Genomic DNA, 18,683 nt, shown 5'->3' on the forward strand with positions numbered 1-18,683 from the left:
ATGGTCTTAGACTATTTCATTTTCAGTTTTAAGTCTTTTGATGGTTTAAAGATATTTTTCTAACAGCCCGTTTGATACACAGCCCTAAATGCTAGGGGCGCAGCCGCTAGTTGTTAATAAGTAAACTAGTTAAATATTCATAATATTATTTGTGACTACAACAAACGTTGCAGACAAAAAATTATAAATAAAACAAATTCTAAAATTACTATTTATTCAGCTATAAATATGTCCAAAGTAAGATTACATAATGCATAATGTTTAAAACTTTGTGATAATATGAAACCTTAATACTGCATAATTTGTCCATTATGATCCATGAATGATAAATAAGACCTTGAATAAAGGTGGCAAAATAAGCAGAACCTCATGAATAATCTGGTTTTACGCGCATAATGCCGCTGTACAAGCTATGAGTTATGTCTAGGCTGTTTCGGACAGTGCAAATAACAAGGACAATTATATGTTTATGTGGCTGGGTAATAAATAACACTTTTTTAAAAAAGAATGATAAACTACAGTACAGTCTTACAGCTTATTCAGTAGGTAATAAATAATACATTTATCCCAGAAATGTGTATAAATGGATACAGAGAGATGTACTTTGCAAACCAAGAAAATTTGGGTTGTTAGTCTTTATGGATAAGACAATAAACGATAAATTAATGTACAAGATGATTATTATTTAGAATTAAATTATTGATGGAAAAGTAAGTGCACAGCTTTTTAGAACGAACTTATCTAGATTTGTTAAAAGTCCCCATACCTTTTCAACCATTGAATAAGAGAACGTGCCTATAAAACTTTAAGTACAAGTTTTATTTACAGTCCAAGGTCAAAGACAGATGTTCAAAAGTTATCCGAACTGTCCTAATCTACCAAATTCTATGATCACTTATAACCAGGCCTCTTAGATTATGTCCACTAGTTTATGATTATGATCTAATGAATCTAATACTATAAACTTAATACCGCCTTATCTTATTTTCATCTTTTAATTATGCCTTTTATAAGAATTCATAGGTATAAATAATATCATTTAATATGAAGCCAATATTTTTAAATCAAAAACAAGGCTTAAGAATGTACCTATATTATTAGCTTTTCCAAAATTGCTTTGAAACCGATATTATCCGCTAGATTAGAAAAGATTCTCCGTAATACTAAAAAATCACGTATAGCATCGTATTATAGGCATTCGGTCCCTCGGACCTAACAAAACTGGATTTAATCTTATAATTTTCATTTTAATATCCGCGCAAAGCAGTCTATAATATTATAAAAAAGCAATTTCTAGAAAATAAATTGGTTCTAATACCACAACACACTAAAACCTAGTGGGAAGAAGGGGGCGGGGAAGTTGATGCAAATTAATTGGGATGTGAAATTAATTTGTTCAACTCCCAATGATTGGAATCTTTGCATTTAAGACTGGCTGCTTGAGCCACTAATAAATTAGTACATAAGTTAGTTGATTTTTACGGATGCATAACACAGCATTTTTGAGTATTTTATACATTAGTTTTTTTTGTGACAAAATGTGTTAAAATTACTCAATTATTTATGACACCTAAAATATGAAGCTTAAAATGCTTTTTCTCAATATTTTAGTTAGCGAAGCAACTCTATAATTCCGTCCGTAAACTACGAAATGGGGAAAACATAATATTCTTCGGCCGCTATTAAAGCTAGACATCTGATTTTTCTTGACAACATTCCCAGCATATTAAGTACATAACATCCATGGCTGTCCGACTGCTTTTAATCAGCCTTTCAGCCATTTTTTTTACTTATTTACACACATCTTGAATACTTAATTTCACATTCAAGCTTCAACAACTAATAACTTTTTTAAGTTAGAGCAAATATTCATATTTGAGTACCTAGATTATACGCCAAAATGAATTAAATCAAATTAAACTTATGTATAAAAAGTGTAAAAAAGCAAATCCCATGCAATCTAAAAATGCCTTCATAAAAACCTCCCTAAAATTAGATTTTGCTTACTTGTAAAACTTACATGTATTTTTTTTATCTTTAACAAATGATAATGATAATGCTAAAAAAGGAGGAGGGGTGTTTTGAGGGGCAAAAATAATAAAAATATAAACTGTAAGAAAAGGTTTGTCCAGTCACTTTCTAGCAGTGAGTTGACAATTTTTTAACCTCTCTTTAATTTAGAACTTGATAAATGATATACACTATCATTTCAACGAAAGAAAAATGGTATCGAATTCTATAAATAGAAATGTCTTTATTTGATTCTTTTTACAAATATTTTAGTAGTGGCTTTACCCCTAGACTCAAGGTTATGAATTTACTAAAAATAGGCTAAACCAGCTCATAGCATATATGAAACTTGTAATAACATTTTAGTTCAAAATAAAAATTTACAATAGACAATATTTAAGTAATAAGTATATGTTTTAAACTGATTATTTAAAATAATTTTTCCCAATCAATAGACAAATCTAGTTATATACTAGCTGCATTCCCAATAAGAACCACAATTGTTAACTATTTAATGAAACCTATTTTTGGAGATATCCAATTAAAAGGCCTGTGTAATTAAACATACACTAATATGGATATTTAAAATCTGTTTTGTAGATTTAATTGTTCTCATTCTGTCGGATAATTTGGACTTGATTTATTGCAGATTTAGATATTTAATTTTTGGGCAAGTTTTAAGCTATTTAACTCAAGTGACAAAAAAAATAACCAAAATCGATTTGTTTTATACTGTAATAAAAAATAAATTACTTTAAAAACTTGTTTATCATGTAATTATTTTTCCAGTATGGCTTCGAAACCGATTAATATCCGCTTGATTAGAACCAGTTTTCAGCCACACTAAAAATCATGTATAGCATCGTATTAGAAATAATTTTCCAAGAACATTATTTTTTTAAAATCTGGGGAAAGCTGTCTATAATACGATGCGATAAATAACTATTCTCGTAAATAGCGGTCACTTCCAAAGTGTTAACCTATTAATCAATAACACAAATTGGACTAATTTCCATAATAGGCCAAAAACTGTTTTAAATTAAATTCTAAATTCATTTTGGCCATATTTTGTTGTGCTGTTCATTTATTAAAAACTTATTACTTAAAAGCTTTAAGGCATTAATTTTATTTTTAGAAAAAAAAATTTGTTCAAAAGTTGCTCAGTTTCAAAAATAAAATTGAAATAAATATACAAAATTATGAAAGAAGAAACATAATTAAGACTATAAACTTTTTAAAGAATCTTATCCCTAGTCCGTGACAGCTCTCAAGCAAGGATCCTAAGGGATAAGACAATAGGAGATAATTTGATGTACATCCCCAATGATGATACATACAATTACCGCTTCTATAGATTATAATTATTTGTGGAAAAGCAAGGGAACTACTAGTTCAGAACCAACCAATCAAAAGTCAATAAAAGTACCCAAAAATTTTGGGCTAACGAATAAGATACCAGGGTTATAAAAGTTTGGGGACCAAAGTAATTTACAATCCAATCTCCACTCCCTCCCCTGTGTCTCAAGGATAGCATAATAATAATATTGGGTGTGAGAAACAAAATTTAATCCATTTTATGGTTAACATAACAACACAACTATAAACTCTCCATCCAGGATGTAACATTACAATGGATATAGATTATATGTGGATATTATGACAGGGGAAAAATTGTCATCAATTTAGGTTGCTAAAATGGAACTTATGTATCTAGGAGGGGAGGGGATAAAGGGGGTGGATGAGGGGCATCGTTATGTAAGCCCGCTGCGAGTTTCACTTTATCAGAGAACATGAAATTCTGGTATAACATCCAAGTAATAATATATCCATTATCATTACACATACAATAATACATTTGGAAATTTAAGTGAGTTTAGGGCGTCTTTGTGTGTGTGTGTGTGTGCATGGTTAATGATTTTTGGCAGGCAGGAAAGTTTAATTCTGAATGTGTTCTACATCAATCACTGGGCCGAAGGAGTTGAAAAACAAGTAAGGATGCGTGCAGTGAATACAAAGGCGAGACAAGATGGATGGGAAGAGAGATTGGGTTGATAAAAATATAGAGGCTGAAAATAAATGATCAGCAGTCAAAGAGCCATTAATTTAGCAGCTTGGTTATATTGTGGTTAAGTAAAGGTTGTATGGTTTGCGGCTTTCCAGCATCTTACAAACCCTGACCAAAAAAAGCAAAATATCCATTTAAAATAGATTTGAAGTTAAAATGAGACTCTATAAATAATACCTCTATAAATGAGAAAGAGTGATTTTGCATAGTAAATCAATCTCGGCATCTGCAGCCTATTTCTTAGGAAATGATTAGGAACAGTTTTGGCACTGATCAGCTATTTAAATATGCTTGCATCTTACGTACTGATAAAGGGTAAATTTAGATTATTAAATTCAAGCAAGATTTGTTAATAGTTATTTATTGCATCGTATTATAATGGAAAATCATAAGATTAAAACCATTAAAAACCATCAGGATTAACAAAACTAATATATGATCTTATATGATGCTATACATGACTTTTCAATATGACAGGTTCTGATCAAGCGGATATCAATTGCTTTAAGTAATACATAAAATTCACAAGAAAAAAGCCATTTACAAAAATCTAGCTCCGGGGGCTTAGTCGGAGACATTAAAGGAGGGAGATTGTGAGGGGGTGGGTGGGGCGTCAAACCACAGCTTTCTGTTTCTCAGACAATACCCACCCTAGTTTGTCTTAACCCACCTGAAGCATTTAGACTTTGATAGAGGCGCAGCTGCTATATAATCATGGTAGGCTTGCAAGTCATTTAGTCTTTGAAATAATTTAAAAATCGCAGTATTCTTAAGGTTTCCATTAAAAAGGGACATTGCTTTTAGGAACTTCTTTGAGATCACTGTTTTTTTCTTGCTTCGTTTGTATTGGCTCTTATGTCCTTGTTTATATTGAATTTTTAGTCCAGATTAACTAGAAAGTTATGAGTTGTTGTAATATGGTAACCAGGGATCTAAAGGGATAAGACAATAGTAAATTTATGAACATCCCCAATGATGATACACAAAATTAACCCTTCAATAAACACTATACCTTAAGAACCAACCAATCAAAATTTAGTGCCTAAAGTTGTTAAGCCAAATAATAAGAAAACGTTATCATGAAACATTGGGGACTAGTGTATTGAACAGCCCAATGTCCCCTCCTTCCCTGGGTATTACTACTAATCTTATGTTATTTACAATCATCTTTATATTCACACATTTAAAAGGATTTACAAGTAACCTGCGGGGATAGGGCACTCGAAAATAACTGCTCTCGAATTTCGTTGAGCGGCTAATATCCTGATTACTACCTTTCGATTAAAGCATAATAGAGAGACAGACGAACAATTTGAGTTCTAAATCAGCTGGGCTACTAAAAACGCAAGGCAAGGGATGACGGAGTCAGATAGGCATCGTGCCATACCAGTTGATTGCAGGGAGGGAGGGGACATTGGGATGTTTAATAAACTAGTCCCCAAAGTTTTATAATAATGTTTTCTGATTCGTTAGCTCAGTAACTTTACAATATTTTGAATGGTTGGTTCATCAAATTGAGTGTCCAAATGTTTCAACAACTAATAGTGATCTACAAAAGGGGTAATTTTGTCCATCCTCAATATACACCAATTTGTAGGCCATTGTCTTATCCCTTTGGATCCCTGAGTTGACATATGAACCCTGCAACTAAGATAACAATCCAGCAAAAAATATACTATTATCCATAATTATAAAGGCCTGAACAATATGCATGGTACTTGGCGAAAAAATTGCATTTACACAAAAAATTGCGGATTTAAGAGAGAAGGATGCACACACATACACATACACACACTCACACGCACACAATGTGGTGTAGATTAAAACAAGATAAAAAAAGGGGGGGGGGATACATTTAGAATTGTAGGATGGGTTTATGTTCATGTAAATTTTCTACAACTTTTTCTTGGATAAGTAAATGAACAAAAAATGTGAAATGAAATTTATTGTAAAAACACACATGGTCCAAAAGATACTCAAATTTTAAAGTTATGATTTAGTTTTGCTGCTTATTGAAAACATTTTTTTCTGCCAATTTCTTATCCCTATATCCTGGTAGTATAAGTACCACTTGTGAACATTGGGTAAAATCTGCAACCAGCCACCAAGTTCATTGCCCGGCATAATCTTTCTTTTAAAGGGGGTTAAGTTAGTAACAATATTATAGCAGCAAGTCTTGTCTACAATACTGTAAGTCTGTATATGGGTTAATAAAATATGGTTTTTGACATACACGACAAAGATAAAAAATGGATAAATATATATATTAAGAAAAATTTCCTCTTAGATTGGCTTAATTTAAAAAAAAAACATCTAAATTCAGCTTTTTTTTGTAGGTAATAAACCACCAAAACAAATTGATCAATTTTCTTCTCATATACATCAAAATATTTTTGACACAAATAGTAAAAAACAGGATGACAACATCCTTAAGTAGCGAAGCAAAAAAATATGCATACAAACTTTATAAAAAATAAACTGAACAATCAATTGTCTTGAAATATCTGACATTTATATTTGAAAGCAGTAAAAAAATGGCTTTTTTCATTTCAAACTTATTGACATACAATTGAAATTGAAAGGTAGATTCTCTAAAAAAAAAAGTTAAATTGGCTGTAATATGAAGTATTAAGGACAGAAATCGTTCAAAAATCAATTTGTGACTCTACAGGACGTCTTATAATGGCCTCCGGTGGAAAAAAAATATGTGAAATCATTTTTATGTTTCTCTTTTTTTCTTATTGAAACACAACACTATCGTTTAAAATAAAGTAACTGGAGGTCTTTCTGTCTGTAAGATCTCATACACATCTGGATATATCTATCCACAGATATCAGGAATTATTATAATGGTCACGGAAGGTTTTAAGCTATTGTGGGGAGGGAGGGGGGGGGGGGGGATAACTTAATCCTACCTACCCCAACGTTTTTCTTCTCTAATTTTCTCTTGATTCTACATAAAGGGGTAATTTTACAAAATTACAATACCAATAGGGCTAGGAGCGAAGCCACTAGTTCATAATAATAAATAGTGGTATTCTAACAAAAAAAAAAATCTTTTACAAAAACATATGTAGAGTCAAACAAATGAAAATTTTATTTCACAACTTTGACAATAGAAAAAAAGAAAGCGACTAAGATCATCCATCTGAAAAAATTTCTTCTTCTTGTCTATGTATGTGTATGTGTGTGTGTGTTCAAGTAAGTGTATTGAAGGATCTACCCAAGGGGCGTTTTTTCATTTTTATAAAAACATTACACAGCTACTCTTAAAGTCATCACATATTTGTAATTATATTTTTTTGTTTATATCGTGATATTATCCTTTGCTATAAAGTACTGTTTTTTTTGTCTGAAGCTTTAGGTTTTAATAGCTACTAAACCAATTGATCAATTGAGTTCTCCTTTTAAGGAAAGTTTTACATATATCCCGGGATAGTTTTCTTATTCGTTGGATTTACAACGTAGGGGACATATATAATTGTGATTGGTTTGTTCATTAAGACGAGTGTTCAAACGTTTTAATCACTAATTGTAATCTACAGTTGGGGAAATTTTGTGTATTGTCATTGGGAATGTACATCAATTTATCGGCCATTGTCATATGCCTTTAGATCCCTGTCAACAAGAACCAGGGGCTGTTGACTCCAGGGTAAGTAGCATTATGAATATCAGACTTGAAACAAAGTAGTAATATTTTTTGTGAATCATTATCAATCAATCAATATTTAAACTATCAATTACAAATAACTTGTGGCGTGCCAGCCGCACTTCTTGTTATTTATTCAAAATATTTCACTGATTCGCCGCTTTAAAAAGTAGCTTGCTGCCGGCTTCTATTCAAGAAAAATTTTATTGGCCAGCTAACTTTTAACACAAAAATGCCAATATGTCACAGCACTAAGACATTTTATTAATTAAATAAAAAAAATCTCCCAAAATACAAAATCATCCAATGCAATGGCATATTTAGGAAATATAAGTTAGAATAGTCAAACATTAGCAAAGATCCAAGGAGAAAAAAAAGTAGTCATGGTTAATTTGCAATAACAAGCATAAGTTAAACTAACAAAACAGACAAACGAATTTTAATATGGAATGGACAATATAAATTATTTGGTGTAACAAGAGCACGTAAAAAGTTGAGACCCCTGGCTAACCGACAAACTTTTTGTCCCTCGCCGCATTACACAAAGCTTCATATCAATCATTCCTTCATTAAAATTCCATTTCAAATGTCTCGTATGACGAAAATAAAACTTTTTTGTGTCTTGAAAAAGTCCTTTTCATGCCTTTTTCGGAGCGATGCTACTCTTACAGATTATCATTGTTTGACAATTCCCTCTTCTTGCTGCGTTACTGGAATCAAAGGATCATTATTTCAAGGTGTAAGTAAAGTGAGAAAAAAATACCTATATAAAAAAAAAAGTTAAGGGGAGGATTGTACCACCCCTCAAGAAAATAGTCTAAAAACACCAATATTCCCTGAAGAGGAGAGCCCGATCGGTTCAGCGGATACCGAGATCTTAAGCTTCAGACAGACAGACGGACAGACATCAAGCTACTTTGTATTATAGATAGCTTGTTATTGCTACGCAAGTTGTGATCTTTAATGGAGTTAAATAATTGAAAAGAAGTCTTGTGCTGTTTATGGTAAAGAATGGAAGAAACCCTTTAATTATTAGTGAATCATAGCAACCCCAACCACCAATTTATTTTTTGAAAAATAAAAATCTTTGTTTGTCCGACCAAACTAAAACACCTTTCAGTTCAATTATTCTTTTTTTTTTTTGATGAAAAAACTAGCGTCTGCACATCTTGAATCAAGGAGCTTTGTATAAAAGGGCCATACAGGAAAAAAAGCCCTAAGACTTGCCTAAAATTCTTATAGGACCTATGTGAATAAAATTGAGAACTCAATTCGATTAGTATTTATCGAACAAAAGGATTTAAGGACAAAAAACTTGAATATCCTCTTATACTAAAGTAACAGGATGTCTGTGTGTTTGTACCGAAGGATCTCGCTAACCGCTGAACCGATCGGGTTCTCCTTAACAGGGTAGCTTCTCATAGGTCCCGGGAAGGTTTATAACTATTTTCTTGGGAGGTGGGACACCCATAACCCCCCCAAAAAATGAAAAATCCCTCCCCCCCCCCAAAAAAACAAATTTTTTATTTTTATTCTTTTTAACTTTTTCTTTAAAAATCTAAAAAAAAGAAATTGGGTTGTCAAATTCCACTCTCCCCTCCTCAAGTGCCCCTAAAGGCCTCTAGGGGGCGTAGCCGCTAGTTTAGGATAATAGGATAAAGTGGGGGGGGGGGGGGTGTTTACTAAATGCTCAAAGGGATTTTGCCTAAAGACCATTTTAGTGCATATCCCATACAAACTAGGATCATTAATCATTTCTGCCCAGATAAAACTACAAAAATATCCTCATTAGCACATTAGGGACGATATACACTTTATATTTAATTTCAGTACAAAAAGGAAGAATAGTTATTTATCGTATAGTATTATAAACATCTTTCCGCAGATAGTAAAATGAAAAATTATAAGAGTAGAAATAGTTTTGTTATTCCCGAGGGACCGATGCTATACATACATGTTTTTTTCAGTATGAAAGAGAACCGGTTATTATCCAGCGGATATTAATCAGTTTCGAAGCCATACATTTACATACAAAGAAGATTTTAAAGGGTTGCGATGTAGTTTAATGTATAATGAAAGATTTAATAGAAAAAAACTAAAAATAAATTTATTTTTTAAGGAAAAATATGAACAAAATGGCCAAACAACAGTAGGCTGAACTGAGCTACCAAATCCATTTTTAAATATCCTTGAAACAGATCAGATTACGAAGGATTTAGACCGGCTAAACATTGTTAAAGTCACTCAAATAATCAGGCTACTTATTTTTTAATACCAAAATATCTTTCTTGCTCATATCTTGTTTTTTTTTTATCCTTATATAGTAATTTTTTTGTCTCAAGATTAAGATCTCAATAACAACTGAACTAACTGGGTTCTGTATTTCAGGTTAGTTTTACATAGGTCCTGTGATTATTTGGTTGCTATTTATTTACAGATTTAAGTTTTGGGATGGTTTTATGCTATTTATCTAGGCACTCTCTGCACATTCGAATGCAGAGCCCTTAAATAGTAGGGACGTGGCCGCTAGTATATATATAAAGAATTACAATATCCAACAAATAAATGGACCGATAAGATTCTCAAGAAAGCTTCATAATAGTTCTTTTTATCTTTTCGGGATAGGATTAGTCAATCACCCATTTAAATAAGGTGCTCCTAGAGGTTAAAGGCACAGCGGTTTTGTTTAATTTTCTTTTAAAAGTTCATAATGGATATTCGAGAGAATAATAGTTGACCAGAAATTTAAAACTTAAGTGAAACTGTTTATTTCACAGTAAAACTACTTTTTGTAAAATGGAGTAAAAATGACACTTTGATGAATAGGCCCTGTTAAAGATCAGCAGACACACGTAGATAATATCAAAACATACTGGAAAAGGGAAACCCAATAAATGTAAGTCAAGTTTAGGACTTTAAAATCTACATATTTTTAGTAGCGCAGCTGTAGGCAGTAGTAGACAGTGCATTTATCGAGTTTAGGTATAGTTAATATTTTTGTAGAAAATTTAATGGTTAGCAATAAAAGTTTCCAAAAGAAAGGAACTTTTTCAAATCCCATTTGGGTAACTTCTATACTGTATTTTAGTTTATTATTGTTTTTATTATTGTTTTTATTGTGCTATTGATTAAAATATTTAAATGAAACAGGAACTAAAAGAAAATATAAGAAGTGCAGCGCCGCCAATTTTTCGTGCAAGAGCCACTTTATTTTATAAACTGGGTTCAATTTTTTGAAGGACTTAAGTCTGCAAAATAAGTGTAAAATATTGTTGTAGGGGGGACTAGAGCTATTGCCTTTCATCACGCAAACTTTATTATTAACTGGTCAGCTTTCGTAAGCGTAGCTACTATACAACTAGTGCTGTTTGTCCGTACGTCTGTTATTGCAGCTTGCAAGCGACTATGATGTAATAAGGCATTTTCCTTCGTCTAATCCTATTTTATAAAGTAATAAGGTTTTTTGTCTGAAGCTTAAAATTTTAATAAGCACTGAACTGATTGAGTTTATTTTAAAGGGGAGCTACACATTGGTTCTTAGAAGGTTTTAGGCCATTTTTATGTCCCCTTCTTTTTCACCTCTTTAAAGACAGAATCCTTAGGTGATTGACGCGCAGCCGCTAGTTTGTTATCTTCCGCTTTTGCTGCGCTACATATGGTCATAATTGTTCTTGACAATTATTACCCTTACACAGTTATTTTACAATTAAAATAAACCCAAATAGATAATTTGGTTTGAGCTTATTTTTCTAAAAATGGCTACTTTTAAGTGATTAATTGGTTTTAACCTAACGTTTTTACAATAAGATTCTTTATAGGTAAAGCTTATCTAAATAAATTAGGATTATAATTGGAAGTACTTTCAAATATAATAAGTATGTCCATAATAAATTATATGGCAGCTGCGCTCTATTTATTGAATGGGCTTATCAATGACATCATCTCTAGTGAAATGCATATTAAAGACATATGAATAAAATATCTAACAAGGATGACAACATCAATATGAAGAAAGCTCCTAAATAAATCTTATTAAAAAACCATAACCCATTCTAATTTAAAAGCTAGATTGATCACTCCCTAACCCAAGAAATTATGATTTGTCATAAAAGCAAAATTAACTGGATAACTGAAGCTTAAGAGGAGGTGCTCCAAAGTACTATATAGCAACAGAAAATAAATGCTTTTCTGACGGACATACAGACAAGCGGTCATTTTTAATAGACGCGCTTCTAATAAATTTGAATGACCGGACAAGCATGTTGCTCTGTAGGATATTATCAACATCAAATCTTCAGAACTTGATTCCCAGACATTTTAATTAATTTGCAGGGATTATAATCAAATATTAGTGGTTTGTTTGGGCTTGCATTTACTTTTTTTATATGCAGAGTAGATAATGCTCAGAGGGCAAGGTTCATAGATTGTAGAAAAAAAGGGTAAAAATCCACTGTTATTATTACACTAATTTGAGGTATAACAGTTTTAAAAGATGACTCATTTGGTTTAGTTTAGGTTAGGTAAGTTACAGAAGAACCCAGGCGGGTTAGAGCTCCTTAAAATAATAAGAAACTGTTTTCTTGGGGGGAAAGGGATATTAGTTTGAATTTATCGGGGAAATCTTTATCACAATAAAATATTTTAGCTTATTTAAAAAAAAAACTTTTACAAACTATGTATCCATGCTTTAATCCAACTGTTTATGAAAGTTGCCTGTCAAATCAAATTACAAAATTTTCAATGATTTCCCCCGCAGCAAATAAAATATTAATTAAAACATCACAAGTGATTTCATTTTTTAATTTCATGTAGAAATTTTAAAGAGTTTACATAGGACCAACGTTTCCATAAGTAGGAGAGCGTATCAATAGAAGGGAGGGATGGGCAATGGGCTGTTTATTCCACTAGTCTCCAGAGTTTTATAATAATTTCTTATTAGATGACTTAAAGACTTTGGTTGTTAAGTTCATTAAGTTAAGTGTTCAAACGTTTCAACCACTAACTGTAATCAACAGAAGGGGTTCTTTCGTGTATCATCAGTTAGGATGTACATTAATTTATCGGCAATTGTCTTATCCCTGTATATAAAAGTACCAATAGAGCATTACCTAGTACATTTTTTTAAATCAAGCTAAACAAAAAAAATAGATATAAAAAAAATAACTGCTGGATTTTATATTATTTTCTAATTAAACAAATAATACTTAATAGTCATTATTGAGCAGCTAAACTATTAAAAATAATGTTAATAAAATGTATTAAGTATTATTGTGTAAGGTGAAACCTTGATGAAACAATATACAATGTAAAATTAACATAAATTTACTGATTTTAATTTAGGTTTAATTTGTCATTATACTTTAAAAGTACGTTTATTGAAGCTACCTGCAATTTAAAAAAATGACATAGTTCATCAACTTAGGACCAGCAACAATTTAAAATGACTACATAAAAGTTTCTTACAGTTAGAATTGCGAATTATTTCTATGTGCCATTATTATGTAAATTGTGGACTAACAGAAAGACTAAAATTACAGAGTAGCTGCGCCACAGCTAAAAAATGTTACTTACATTGTAAAGCCAGAGCTGCAAGTTCTACGCTGGTGGCATATGGGCACTCCAGTCTCCCAGTTAATAAATCTTGCTTCAACTGCAGGAAAAATTGATACCTGAATATAAAAAATTAATAAATTTTAGTACGACAAACTAAGATTTCTTTGTTGCGAAGCTAATATATACGTACTACTGTTATTCTATAATGACGTTGGATTATGATTGTTTCTGAGATCTGCCTTTATTTTTTTCACCTCTCCTATTGATTTTCTATCATCTTACACATAATAAGAATTATGTAATGTTTTAGTTCTTTGACTGCCATAGCTTAATGTAAAAAACATTTCTAGAAATTAATAAAAAAATATGTAATGGATATAAGATATACGTAAATTATTGACAGGGGAAAATTTGTCGTCAATTTAGCTTGCTAATATCATTTATTGGTCAATTATTTTATCCATTAGCTCATCAGGGATTGGGTAAATGAAGTGGATAGGGGGACATCGTCTTTATGCCAGCTGCGAATATCACTTTATTAAAAATCTTGTGCAATATCAAAGTATTAATACATCGATAAATATTGCTAAACAGTGTGAATGAAAATTACTTGAATAATTAAAACATCCGCATTAATTCAAAGTTGGTGTCAAATTTCACATTATAATTAAACGCGGAAAATTGTTGTTAATTTTGTAAAATGAAACCATGTTGATAATTATGTCAATAAATAAATAATCTTAATTATTGTAAATGGTCTTTTTTTTAGCATCAAAGCTGCTTTTTAGATCACCAGTAGTATCAAGGCGGTAGTTCGAAGTATTACTTGTTTGAACGGACATAGACTATTTATTTAGGTTGCTTACATGGTCTTAGTATATTAATCAGTTCATTAATTTAGAAAAAGGGAAGAGGATGGAGTTAAGGGGATGAATAGGTGGGTTGATTATTTTAGCCAGCTACAAGTTTCACTTTAATAGATGACATGAGAATCTGGTGTAAGATCCAAGTAATAAATAAGTATCTTGCTAAAATAACTGATTCCCTCCAGCCTCCCCTCTTACTGGATGAACGAACTGACCAATAATTAATGCCCGTGTTAGCAACCTAAATTGGCGACAACTTTTTTCCAAGACATAATATCCACGTATATTCTATATCTATTAATATGTCCTCCCCCTCAAAATAAAAATGTCGTCTTTCTTACCTTGTGATTTCTTCTCTAAGACAATTTGGTTCTGATGAATAAAATTTGATCCTCATACGAAGTGTATAGGGTGGTCCAACTAAAATAAATATAATCTTATAATCATTGTTATTCATTTAAAATTAAATTGTAATACTTATTCTATTAAATTCTATCAATTTCAATAATATTATGCTTAAAGACTTGCCTTAGTCATAAAAGAAAAAAAGATGTGTACAATTGTCGTGATTTAGGAAGCTGCTTTTTGTAATAATGATTCTTAGAATAACAAGGTACAATGTTATAAGCAAAGTCCTAAAAGTGTTTAACAGTTTTGCAACAAATTTACTTAAAATTTTGTTTTAACTTTCATATTTAAATTTATGAATATGTTCTGACACTATATGTTTATGTTCGATTGTTCTACCATTTTATGGATGTTGTCATCCTTGTTCTAAAGAAAAGAAAAACTTACTTTTAACTTGTTTTTTGACTAGCTTAGTTGGATCGAGCCAGTGTCCAATATTATTTGAGTCTGTATACTGGAGGCCGAAATAATCCTTCTCAATGATGTCCAGCTGACAGTGGATCTTCTCCATAAGCTCGTGACCTGTCCCCTTTTTCTGAAATAAAAAAAAAGATTGTTAGCATAAAAGACATAATTTCTTCAAACTTCTAAAAATATCGAGATCTAAGGATAACGGTCGATAATTTGATATACGTCCCCATTGAAGATACATAAAATTAACCCTTATATAGATTACAAGTAATAGTTAAAAATGAACCAACCAATCCAAATTAATTAAAAGTCTCTAATGTTGTTGAGCTAACGAATAAGAAAACTTTATTATAAAAGTTTTGGGACTAGTGTAATAAACAGTCCAATGTCCCTTAAAAATGCTTTCTTTTCTGACAAAACATTTTTATTATCCAAATAGCCTAAATCATGCTTAGGATCATAATATAGCTTTGCTTAAACATAGAGATTAACGCTATCTTATTAATAAATAGGAATGATCATAGTAATTTTTTTTATGAATGACATCTTAAAAAGATTAGTGAACAAATCAATTTATCTCAAAAATATTAAAAACGCCCAAACATATTAATGAAACTTTACATTCTATGCCAAATTTCTTAAATGTAACTTTAATGGTTTAGTTGTTATCATAGTTGTTAGGTCCTAAAATTAATTAAGAGGTAATTAATTACCCTATCGATCAGGTCATGTGAGCTTGGGCACATAAATTTAATTTCTAAGAAAAAATGGGGGTGGGGGGAGTAACTGGGGGTGGTGAAAATGTGTGTGCCCCACCCAATCAGATAATAGGGCTGGTTTAAAACCATTTAATTCTTTACATACAATTAATTACACTTTCATTGCTTTATTTCTACTTGCAACAATTTTATTTGCATAGGTTTTGTTTCTTTAAGGCAAAGCTGTTCTATAATTAGGGTCGGTACGTCTTTTTGTCCTACCGTTTCAAAGCTTCGCTTTTATGATGTTTTCATCCTTGTTTTTAGAAGTTCAGATTATCTAGAATTAAGGTATGCTAGTATGTCCTAAGGTCAGTCATTCTATACGCAGTATATGTCTATATACCCTAGACGTTTACATCTTTTGAAGCATGACCGACAGACAGACAGACAAAACAATGTATAGATTAGATGCTTCTGTTGGAATATTTACTAAAAATTTCAGCTGTCTAACTTCAATAGGTAGTAGCCGATAAAATCACATTTCCCCCAGCTTTACGGACTGACTGACGGACGAACAAGTTGAATAGTAGAGTAGCTTCGCTACTACGAATTGATCTGACACGTTTAAGTTCTTAGAAGAATAACATTAGAATATGCAGAAAATAGTTGTAAGGTTTCCCAACAAATTTCTTGCATATTTTAAACCAAAGCGAAAAATATTTAAATTTTTTGTGGTTTGCATATTACTGTTTCTTCATGGCTCAGATTTTTCTTTGTAGTACGGCTTCGAATACGACCCATAGCCGCTTGATTAAAACTGGTTATGAACCATGTATTGTAAAATGATTTCAAAACAAAAAACAAACATCAAAGGATTGTTCCCTCTTTAGTTGGCCTGGGTAACAGAATTACTTCCTATTTTCATATCGGTGGACAACTGTCTATACCGCAATAGAAAACAATGTCTATAAAGGCACACAAGAAAATCATACGTGAATAATAAAAAAGATATTTTTCTACTTGATTAATCATTTTTGGCAAACAATTGAAAATAATTCATTACAATGATTTCTAAAGTAATAAACTTTCTTCTTTCCTACTGATAATAACTGGTTTCTCTCAAGGAGAGAGGGGACATTGGGCTTTTTATTACACTAGTCCCCAAAGTTTTATAATACCGTTTTCTTATTTGTTGGCTTAACAACTTTTGGGACTTTATTGATTTTTGATTGGTTGGTTATTGAGTTGAGTGTCCATATGTTTCAACAAATAATTGTAATCTACAGAAGGAATAATTGTGTGTACCATCATTGGAAATGTACATCAATTTATCGGCCATTGTCTTATCCCTTTAGATCCCTGGGTTTCTCTGCAAAAACTTAAAGGCGAGCATGAGGTGGTTTCATCCGTGAAGACACCCCTAAGTTTGTCTTCGTTTTTTTATATCTCTGTGCACGGGCCTAAAGGTATTTAAAATATTTTGACATTTTATGCGCGGCATCTTTTTGCTAGGGTTTACTGATTGGTCCATTTCTTGCTGAATATACAAATGTAATTATGAAACTTTGCCAAAAATATGGCAGGGGTCAAAATTCTGGTTTCTAACAAGAACAATTATGTCCATAATTAGCCGAGATATTGATAAAAAGCGTAAAACATTTTAGATTATATTTAGATAAAATGTAATTATAATATTATGGCTATACCTAAAGAATATGCTTTCTGGTAACAAAATAGAAATGCAACGCTTTCTAAATTATACCTAAATGTTACAGGAATCGTCATACTAAGTTAGATATTGATATAACAATTAAAACAGCTATCCGTTACAAACTTGCAGACAGATTCTTAATAGAAAAGCTTCGCCGTTTAAAATTAAGATGGTTGCGTGCTAGAGAGCGCTAGATCAAGTCCCACCCTGTGTTAAAGCCTTGCACGCCAATAGATATTAATTTCTATGACCAAAATTGGACAAGAATTGAAACAATAAAAAAAAGGAGGTGGGCCATCCATCTTTGCTGATTAACATACCAAACATGGACTTGAGAAATTGTACAAAATAGACCTCAAGTATTCTATTAGCCATTTTTTTCAATTAGTATAAAAATTCAATAATGATAATAATAATAATTTAATAATCATAGCAATTCTATAAGTTCGTCTATTATTTCATTGTTCATTGGCAAATTTTCAAGACTTATAACAAAAATTTATATTAAGCACATCAATGTGTAAGAGGTAGGTAGGTTGTGCTAAAATTCCGTAAAAGTGTGAGTTTTAAGGCTTAAAAACAGTAGTAGAACGATAATATTCACTAAATATTTTTGTCTATAGTTAATTTCAATAAGGAATACACATATTTAGTGAATATATTATCGTTCTACTACTGTTTTAAGCCTTAAAACTCACACCTTTACGGAATTTTAGCACAACCGACCTCCCCCTTTGTAATATTCAAAGGCTCAAAATTTGACAGTATTTTAATTGCTCATATTTCTACGCAATATGTTCCTCTAATATCTGTGTATATACTATGTATATGCATGTTTGATTGTGTGTGTGTGTGTGTGTGTGTGTATGTGAGCTAGAAAATAAGGTGCAAAATTGATGAGTTGTCTGAAAACTATGCAAAAAGTTCATTAGGGCGCAAACTCGGGAATTATCCATAGAAAAAAACAATCATAATTATATCCATTACAGCGTAACATGTGTAAGAATATATACTACTAATGAAGCAAAATATCTCCCCAACCATATTGAGTTTTTCAAGAGATGGTTTTAGGATACTTTCTTGAAATAGAACATACAAAATAATCAAATTTAAATGCAACTTAGTGGTTTTAAAATCTCCCGCGAGAAATTTAAAAATATAGAGTAGCTTCACTACTAAAAAAGTGAAGATTATAAATGGGTATATTTGATAAAAACCTTCACCATTAGTGTCGAAAGAGAATAAATTCAGCTTTGCTTAGTCTTTCAAAAATGAGGGGTTTATTATTTTTAGACAAAACCTATTGAAT

General features: G+C 31.4%; 1 protein-coding gene across 1 annotated transcript in view; it reads right to left on the reverse strand.

Moving 5' to 3' along the window:
- Positions 1-18,683, reverse strand: part of LOC145316368 (uncharacterized) — a 108,108-nt gene that overhangs the window by 41,618 nt on the left and 47,807 nt on the right. The window contains exons 2-4 of the mRNA XM_080156813.1: positions 14,939-15,086; positions 14,485-14,563; positions 13,296-13,393 (exon numbers count right to left, since the gene is read on the reverse strand). Coding sequence (XP_080012939.1) covers positions 13,296-13,393; positions 14,485-14,563; positions 14,939-15,086 — 325 coding nt within the window. The remainder of the gene's footprint in view (positions 1-13,295; positions 13,394-14,484; positions 14,564-14,938; positions 15,087-18,683) is intronic.

Source organism: Acartia tonsa, chromosome 4 (genome assembly GCF_053477335.1).
Source record: "Acartia tonsa isolate MP-2025a chromosome 4, ASM5347733v1, whole genome shotgun sequence".
NCBI lineage: Eukaryota > Metazoa > Arthropoda > Copepoda > Calanoida > Acartiidae > Acartia > Acartia tonsa.